This window comes from Nanorana parkeri, unplaced genomic scaffold (assembly GCF_000935625.1).
Source record: "Nanorana parkeri isolate BGI_ZX_2015 unplaced genomic scaffold, ASM93562v1 scaffold2168, whole genome shotgun sequence".
Classification (NCBI taxonomy): domain Eukaryota; kingdom Metazoa; phylum Chordata; class Amphibia; order Anura; family Dicroglossidae; genus Nanorana; species Nanorana parkeri.
The window spans coordinates 1-8,593 of NW_017308436.1; the positions used below are offsets into that span (position 1 = coordinate 1).

Consider the following 8,593-nt stretch of genomic DNA (forward strand, 5'->3'; position numbering starts at 1 on the left):
CCTACAGTACATGATCTCCGATCTGTTCCGTGTCCTTCAATTAACGGGAGAGAAATGCACCGTACTGCAGCTAACATACTGACAGCACCACTCCAACTTTTTTAACTGGAACGCGGTAAAAACGCACTGCATGCATAGCACCGCATCTGCAGATCTGGACCAGAAAATCGTGTGAAACAAGCCCTAAAAGGGATCGCCTAAAGGCAGTCAGAGTGGGAGATAGACTGACAGGTTGGGGTAGAGTTCCATAAGATGGCAGACACTCTAGAGAAGTCCTGGAGGAGTTGATGAGGAAGCTGGAAAGCAGGAGGTCTTTTGAAGAGCGGAGGGGGCGGTTAGGGTGATACTTTGAGACCAGGTTGGAGATATATCCGGGGCAGAGTTGTGGACGGCTTTGTAAGTGGTTGTTAATATTGAATTTTATCCTTTGGGCTATTGGTAGCCAGTGCAGGGATCGACACAGGGGGGTTACAGACACTGAGCGGTTGGTTAGGTGAACGAGTCTAGTAGCTGCATTCATGATAGACTGAAGGGGGGATAGCCTGTGTGGAGGTAAGCCAATGAGGAGGGAGTTGCAATAGTCAAGACGAGAGATAACAATGGAGTGGATGAGTAATTTTGCGGTTTCATTGGTGAGGAAGGGGCGTATTTTGGAGATGTTACGGATTGGTGCCGACATCGGTTGAGCTCCAGTGCATTGCAGAAAAATTCAGCATGTCTGGATTTTTCCACAACGCACTGCAACCCACCTGAAGGCAGCTTTGCTGTGTGAAATGTGCACATAGAAAACAACTGTTTCCTTCCCTTGCAGTCGAAAAAGGGCAATCACTGCACTTAGTGTGAATAGGGCTTAAATCCCATTTCCACTTTTGTAAGCTATTAGCATTTATTGTGTTAATGTATATGCGTGTGCACATTTTTAAGACTCATTGCTAGCTTGTCATTTTTTTATGGAATTCCTAGTGGGCCTGAGTCCAAAAATCCCTCCACAGGAAACTAAATTTGACACTGCGGTTGGATTGTCTTGTACAGGATGTAATGCAGCTGCGAGTCATCCTAACAAGATCACTGCACACGGGCTCTGCCTCTGCCAGTCACTCTGCACTGTCCAGGGGGTGTTGCCACTATGAATATTAATGAATGGGGCAAATAGCTCAGTTTCTGTAGAAAAACTTGTGCATGAGGGAAGAATAGCATTGTGGGAAATATAGTTTTCTATGCCCTATATTCCTACATTGTAGTAACCACTGAGCACAGCAGCCTGTAATTTACAGACTGTCTGCAGCGCACAGAGGTGGCCATTTCAAAAGGAGCCATGAGTAGATGAGGACAGCTAAACAAAAATAATAGGATTTTGGTACTCACCGTAAAATCCTTTTCTCTCCGTTCATTGAAGGACACAGGGAACAGATCGGAGATCATGTACTGTAAGTATTCATCTACAGCAACTGCATATGCCTGCTTCATGTGTACTCTGTGTACATTGCTGGCATGTTTTTAAAAAAAATAGCTCTGCAAAAGTGGAAATGGCTTTAAAATGTTCCAGGAGCATTTTGTATCACTGCTAAGGCAGCTCTGCACAAACACAACCATACAGATGAATGGGAAAATGCTGCAACTGCAGACGCTGCTCTACCACCCTATACAGAGCTATCCACCGCAGATCGCTTTTCATAGGGCAGTGGTGGAGCTTGCCGTCTGTCTGAATGCAGGGGAATGAAGGGAGGCCTTGTACTGCATAAACAATGCAATTTCAAGGAAATTAAATCACTGAGAAACAGAGGCGAAGAAGCACTTTAAATACAGCTCATGTGTTAGGACATTCAGTTGCTAAGAACACAAAACTCAGGAACATGTCACTTACAAAAAAGAAAGTTTATTTTATACTCTTGCAGAGAAAAAACATGACAAGAAAAAGTAATAAACTTCTGTTACTGTTAACTGCAAAAGTTGCACTGTGCTAATCCATACACATTCACGGGTGTCACAATGCTATCGCATTTAAAAGCTTCTATTTACAATAATAATCACCCACACAAGGTATTGGTATTTAACGATGAAGACTTGAGGGAACGTTTGGTATTTACTCCCCCAGCAACAGCAAATAATGAAAGCTCTTAATCGGAGTCACTGTCGCTCTCTGCCTCTTTTACATCGACACTGAACTTGTACTCCTGGTCACAGCCCATGTAAGCGTCGCTCATAAAATACAGGGTGTAGTTATGTGTTCCTGTGGCTGGTGCCACAAAATCCAATTTTACCTAAAAAGGAGAAACAGAGCTGGGTCAGGAAAAAGTAACCTGTATTCTAAAGAAACATTAAAATGCAGATGTACAAGATGGGACTTTAACACAGTAAAAGTAAACATGGGAAGGTAAAGCAAACCAACAAATTGCCATTCACCCTGAGAAAATCTGTGAATGTTTATTCTGTGCAAATATATGCCAAATCAAAAGATTTCTGGTTTCTTTATAAGGGAATGTATTTGAAATTTTCTTTCCATGTAATATTGCATTGTGGCGGTGCTGAGCAGCATAGAAAAGTTATTTCCTATAGGGATGCACCGAAATGTTGGCCGGAAATTGTGGGCGACCAGTCTCTGTGCCTTCTTATGCAGCGGCGAGACGTTTTCAGGAGGCAGAGTAGGCGGTGATGTCAGGATGCCGAGCGGTGTGGACTGACAGCTGTCATCTTCAGGAGGCAGAGCTCTCCCAGCCCCGCCTCCTGTGTTAGGATGCCGAGCAGTGACAGCTGTCGATCTTCAGGAGGCGGAGATCTCCGCCCGGGTCAGGATGGAGCGCCTTGATTAGAGGAGAGAGCTGTGATCTGCCACAGGAGGTGGAGCTCTCCTCCCCCACCTCCTATGATGGCTCATTCAGGATGGAGAGCAGCTTACAAACACTCACCAATCAGCTAAGTGTTTGTAAATAACTGGACATAGTGAGTTTACTGTGCCCCAGTTATAAATGAATGGGAAGTGATCTACATCACTTCCTGTTCATTCATGATTGTGGACATACTAACTCATACTGTAACACACACTATATTCACAATGTATAAGTGAACAGGAACACTCCGTGTAGAGGTTCCCTGTTCATTCATACCAAGGGCTGCAGAAAAAGAAATATCAGGGATCTGTTTAGACTCCTGATATTTATCTAGAACCTCTAGCAACAAAGTAAAAAAAAAGATATTTAAAATAAAATACATTTTAAAAATATATATATATTTTTTTAAAAGATTGGAAAAAGTCCTTTTCGGTGCACCTCTAATTTCCGATGCTCCTTTAGCTCTATCCAGTGGGAGTAATGCAATATTAGATAAAACTATTCAAAAATTAATTCCACTCGTATAGGAAAACAAAAGAACACTCATTTTGGCATATAGTTGTACAGAGTGAACATTCACAGGACAAATACTGCAAGGGTAGCCCCACTGCAATGATATGGGCTTCAAGATGGCCATACACATTAAAACTCACATCTCTGTTCAATCTCCTTTAGATAAAAAAAAAAAACCTGTAATAAAAGGACAAACCTTATAGATTCGTTCATTATTTTAAATCAGGCAGACCCTTGCATAGCACAGTTGATGGTAGAGCTATATTAAACTGTACAATCACATTTTATAGTCAGCTGAAGGGTGGAAAAGTGAACACCAACTCACCTTTGCTTTCTGCTGTAATGTCAACCTCTTGATGGAGATTAGGCTGTTGGATTTGGCATCTCCAATCACAACCCACCAACCTTCTTCACGTTTCTGAAAAGATTCCAACAATCAAATATTTTACAGATGTAGGGCATAAAGTACTGAACAGGTTATAGTGAACAAGCTTATTATGTGGAATTTTGGGTTCAACCCCCCTTAAACCTCTGGTAGCCAGGCAATTTTGTAAATTTTCACTTTAAATCATTTTTCACTTTCAGAGTTTGCAAAAGACCCCCAAACCATACATCCTCTCAAAGAACCAGTAAAATAAATAGATGGTGCTACTGATTTTGCAAGTCCCATTATAAAAGGTGCAAATGTTTATCAAAACAATATGTTTGATAAAAATACACTCCCGAGTTAATTCACAAAACTGAAGACATAGTAAACGAGTGAAGCATGTTAACTCTTCCTTTATTTATGAACACAGGAGTGCTCACTACTGAGCTACCTCATGATTGAAGGGAAAACACCAAGATTGTTCTTTTTAGGGTGGAAAATACAATTTGGATAACACATACCTGGGGGAATAACGGAGCAATTACAGGACCTGTAACTTCCTCCTCTCGTTCCAGCTGCACAAGCACCACTACGGCACCACCACTATAAAAAAAACAAATATAACATTTCTCATATTAGCTCATTCATCGGCTAAACATTACTTTACATCAACATGTAGAGCGCACACTACTCTAAATCATGCCATGGACATATTCTATGGTTGCCATAAGAACCAAATGTCTTTGATCATTGACTTTTGATTGGCCCCCGCAGGCAGCTGCTCCAGCTTTGATAGATCAGCACCCTTCTCTCCCCCTGGATTTTTTCCTCTCCCATCATCTCCTGTTATGCACCATGCACAGACCTTTCAAAGCTCCCCTGAACAGAAGCATGCTTTTGTGCATAGTAAATCACTCACCTCCTAATAGCATCTTTCTCTGCCACCTCATAAGACAGCTCAATATTAGGATAGCGGTTACAGAACCTGGCCACATCCGCCATCTGGCTATCGGTGAGTTGCAGAAGTTCTGTACGTTCTTCATCCTCCATCTCCATGATATCAAACACACTTTCCACTCCCTGAAAAAAAAATCACAACATAACTTGCCTTTGTACCACAGTTGTGCACTTTGCATACTACATAATGTTTTTCAAGCATAGCTCTTACCTTATCTGTGCATCTTTTGATGTGCTCAGAAGTAAAGTATGGCAACTGTTTAAGGTAAGAGTCCTTAGACCACATAGCTTGTGTGACCATCTGTGCCAATTCCATAGCAGCGAGCGCTGGACTGAGCCAGCCATTACTGGAGAGCACATCCACACATGCCTGGATTAGCCGGATTGCCTAGAAACAGAAGACCATAGACAGAAGAATGAGAACTTGTTCCGAAAAAGAGCATGCGATCAGTTAGAAATCTGGCAGTGTGCATCTCTCACCTTACTAAGGATCTCTTCTGTGTCCGACTGAAGCTCTGCACTCAGCTGCATGCGAGAGAGATGAGCCTGGAGCAGCAGGTTGGTCTTCACATGGGGATCATTGAATTTGGGATTGGTCAGTTTGTGGGGAACTTTCTGTGCCAGCTGGAGAACGACAGATGTACATTAGACAATTACAGCTCTGTTTTATTAGTTATTTAAATTGAATGATAACTGCACAGGCTTCCCTATAAGCTTACTTTCCTCGGTCACTAGGATTAGTTATATAGGAGCATAGCCCCTTATATACAAAGGCTTCTATACATTTGGCAGTTTGGTGAATTTCAAATTAGCTTTTTCAATCAAACTATCTCAGTCCTTTTTCAGGGCATTTTTAAATCACTACCCACCTGCTTTGTAAAGCTTGGATGCTTAAAACCTGGAAACATTTGTAATTACATCAAAATTGTGTGGCCAAGCATTATGTTCATCATACCTGATATAATCTGACAATACAAACAACTTTAGCTTTATTAAAACTTTGTTGTGGAAAGTTCTAAAGCTCACCATCATATTACAAACTGAATTCGCCATTTTCTTCCATTAGAGGAGTATACAATAATGATAGAGAATTCTTGTTAGATGCCTATAGCTGAGGCAATGGCACCAACACATAACCACCTGGCCACATTGTCACTACATAACTATTACACATGACTTCCTACCTGGCGCAGCAGGTTGTCCTCCCGGTGGCGGATGGGTATACTTTCGTACTCTGCAGCATTTGAAATGATCTCGATCAATCCCCGTACCTTGGTCTTGGCATTCAAAGACATGCTGAACAGCTCTAAAGAGTAAATGGAAGGAAGGAGGGGAGAGAACATAAAAAGGTTTGTCTCATACTGTATCAGCAACATAAGATTATCCGTGGCAACCACATTTAATCTTTCATCAGATCAGAGCACTTAACAGTTGAGGATGATTGCTCTTATTAGGCAGGTCTACTAAAGAATAAGTAGAGAAAGGAAGAAAAAAAAATGGACAGTTGCTTACCGATTGTGGTGTAGTTGATATAATAATAGGCTGCAATCATGCCCAAATTAAGCGGTGCCACATCCATTTCATCTTCAACGCTAATGCACTTGGACTGTTCTAGGTCACTGAGCGTCTGTTCCACCAGCTCTGACAAGTGATCTGACAGATGTCTGTGTGAAACACCTGAAAGAGACACAGTCACAGATCATGCTAAAGAGCAACATAAGTCAGGCAGAAAGTATTTCATTAAAAGCAGGTTTTGAATGAAAGATTTTATACTCGAATCATAAATAAGATTCAGTATTTAGCACTGATCAGAAGCAGATGTATTTAAAACTATTGAGCAGTATTCGAATTAGAGGAAGAAACTAATTCATGTACTTGCTCATGGCAGTTTATTGTGACAGAAAAGCCAGACCCAAACTGGCACCTCTCTCTGAAAAGCTTCATCCCATAAGAAGCTTAGTCAAAAGTTATGGAGAATGAAACAAAATCAGTAAAGCTCAGCAGCATTAAAGTTAATTGTGGAGGTGAACTTCCATGAGCAAGCACTTTCTGTTGGGTGACTGAATTTCTTCCTTTCCTGTTGAGATTGGTAAGATCGCTGACAAAGGCAGAAGGTTGCTTATTCTATTTAGGCTTAGGAGATTCAAACAGATCTTTAACTTAGAAAAAGGTGATGAAAGATAAGGCACATGGGAGGGAAGATAAGCACATGGGAAGACTGTCAGACAAAGTCCAATGATTGTCCTCACCCTGCAGATTGTAGTAGTTGGGGTTCTGTGTCATTCTTCTGTACAGGAATGTCCAGGTCAGATAATCCACAGCGTCCTGTTTGTTCTCAATGGTCTTGGTGACAATTTCAGCATTGAAGTGGTCATGTAAGCAATGATCAAGATGAGATTCCACGGGCAGAGGCTCATACAGAAACTTCTTAAAGAAATCCTGGAAAACAGTTTATACACAATAGTAAGAAAGTATTTAAAAAGCCAAGGCATATATAAAATACTGGCAGAACAGACGAAACTGGGCTACATACATGCTTAACTACCTCCCGGCCAGCCGTTGTGTATACACGGCCGGCCAGGAGCTTCTTGGATGTAACTGGGCGTGTATACACGTCCTGTTACATCCGCCCGCTCGGGCGCGCCACGCGCGAGCGGAAGTCGCCGCTATTTGAAAAACAGGCAGCGATGCCCGTTAATATACAAGCGATCCGCCGGCTATAGAGCAGTACTCTATAGCAGCGTTGCATGACGGAATAAATGTCAAAGTACTGCAGCGCTGAACACTGAAAAATGGCCAGGCCAGGAAGGGGGTCTAAACACCTGGTCTTCAAGCGGTTAATGAATAAGTGCAAAAGCACAGTGATGGCAAATTAGAGAAGAGTGAAGTCTTACTGGATGCTATGACTTACTGGATGCTTCATCAGCTTCTTCAGGGGGTCCTAGGTGACATTAGGGGTCTTTGAGACCCCTGATGTCTCCATAAAGAGGACCTGCCACATATTTTGCTATCACATAGAGGGGTTTCTCAGCCCCCTCTGTGATAGCAATAAAGTTAAGTGAAAAAAAAAAAATTAGGAAAAATTTTTAAAGTTTGCCCCCAAATTTTTTTAACGTTACACATAAAAAAGAATTAAAAAAAACAAAAAATGTTTTAAAGTCCCTACCCCTACATAAACGCATGTAAACATGAGTCAGGTGCGCATACCTGCGAAAATGACGATTGCGCCCATTACGCCGCACATGTTACATATCGCCGCGAACGTCGGAATGAGAGCAATAATTTTACGGCCATCAATCACTGATAACACTAAACTGATGAGCTGTAAACGCTTTTAAAGCGTCGCCTATGGCCAATTTTGGGTATGCTAGTTTTTTGCGATTTCGCGAGTGCGCGCAATTTTTAAGCTTGACATGTTTGGTGTCTATTTACCCGACGTGACCCCAACTTTTATATTTTACCAAAAAAGTGGGTAATATTAGTTGTTTTATAACAATGAAAAAAAAATAGGATTTTGGTACTCACCGTAAAATCCTTTTCTCTCCGTTCATTGAAGGACACAGGGAACAGAACGGAGATCCTGTACTGTAGGGTAATATCGCCACCTGCAGGAGAAGGACGCTAGGCACAAAACTAAAGACCAATCACAGCCTAGGGGCGGCCCCTGCCGGTGGCCAAAACCCCCCACCTGCTGACAAGTCTCCAGTTTAGTAACAAGCAGTAAAGGAGTACACACCCATATAGAGGGGCGGGCCCTGTGTCCTTCAATGAACGGAGCGAAAAGGATTTTACGGTGAGTACCAAAATCCTATTTTCTCTCCCGTTCATTGAAGGACACAGGGAACAGATCGGAGATCCTGTACTGTAGGGACGTCACAGAGCAGTACCAAAAAAGAGGGGTGGGCCAACAGAAACAACAAACCCAACT

The 8,593-nt window shown here is 42.1% G+C and overlaps 1 protein-coding gene across 1 annotated transcript in view; it reads right to left on the reverse strand.

The window, feature by feature from the left end:
* Positions 1–2,091: 2,091 nt before the first annotated feature.
* Positions 2,092–8,593, reverse strand: part of SNRNP200 (small nuclear ribonucleoprotein U5 subunit 200) — a 51,125-nt gene continuing 44,623 nt past the window's right edge. The window contains exons 37-45 of the mRNA XM_018572915.1: positions 6,915–7,104; positions 6,178–6,342; positions 5,850–5,971; positions 5,146–5,289; positions 4,877–5,053; positions 4,628–4,788; positions 4,230–4,311; positions 3,667–3,759; positions 2,092–2,261 (exon numbers count right to left, since the gene is read on the reverse strand). Of these exons, the coding sequence (XP_018428417.1) occupies positions 2,118–2,261; positions 3,667–3,759; positions 4,230–4,311; positions 4,628–4,788; positions 4,877–5,053; positions 5,146–5,289; positions 5,850–5,971; positions 6,178–6,342; positions 6,915–7,104 (1,278 nt within the window). The 3' untranslated portion in view covers positions 2,092–2,117. The remainder of the gene's footprint in view (positions 2,262–3,666; positions 3,760–4,229; positions 4,312–4,627; positions 4,789–4,876; positions 5,054–5,145; positions 5,290–5,849; positions 5,972–6,177; positions 6,343–6,914; positions 7,105–8,593) is intronic.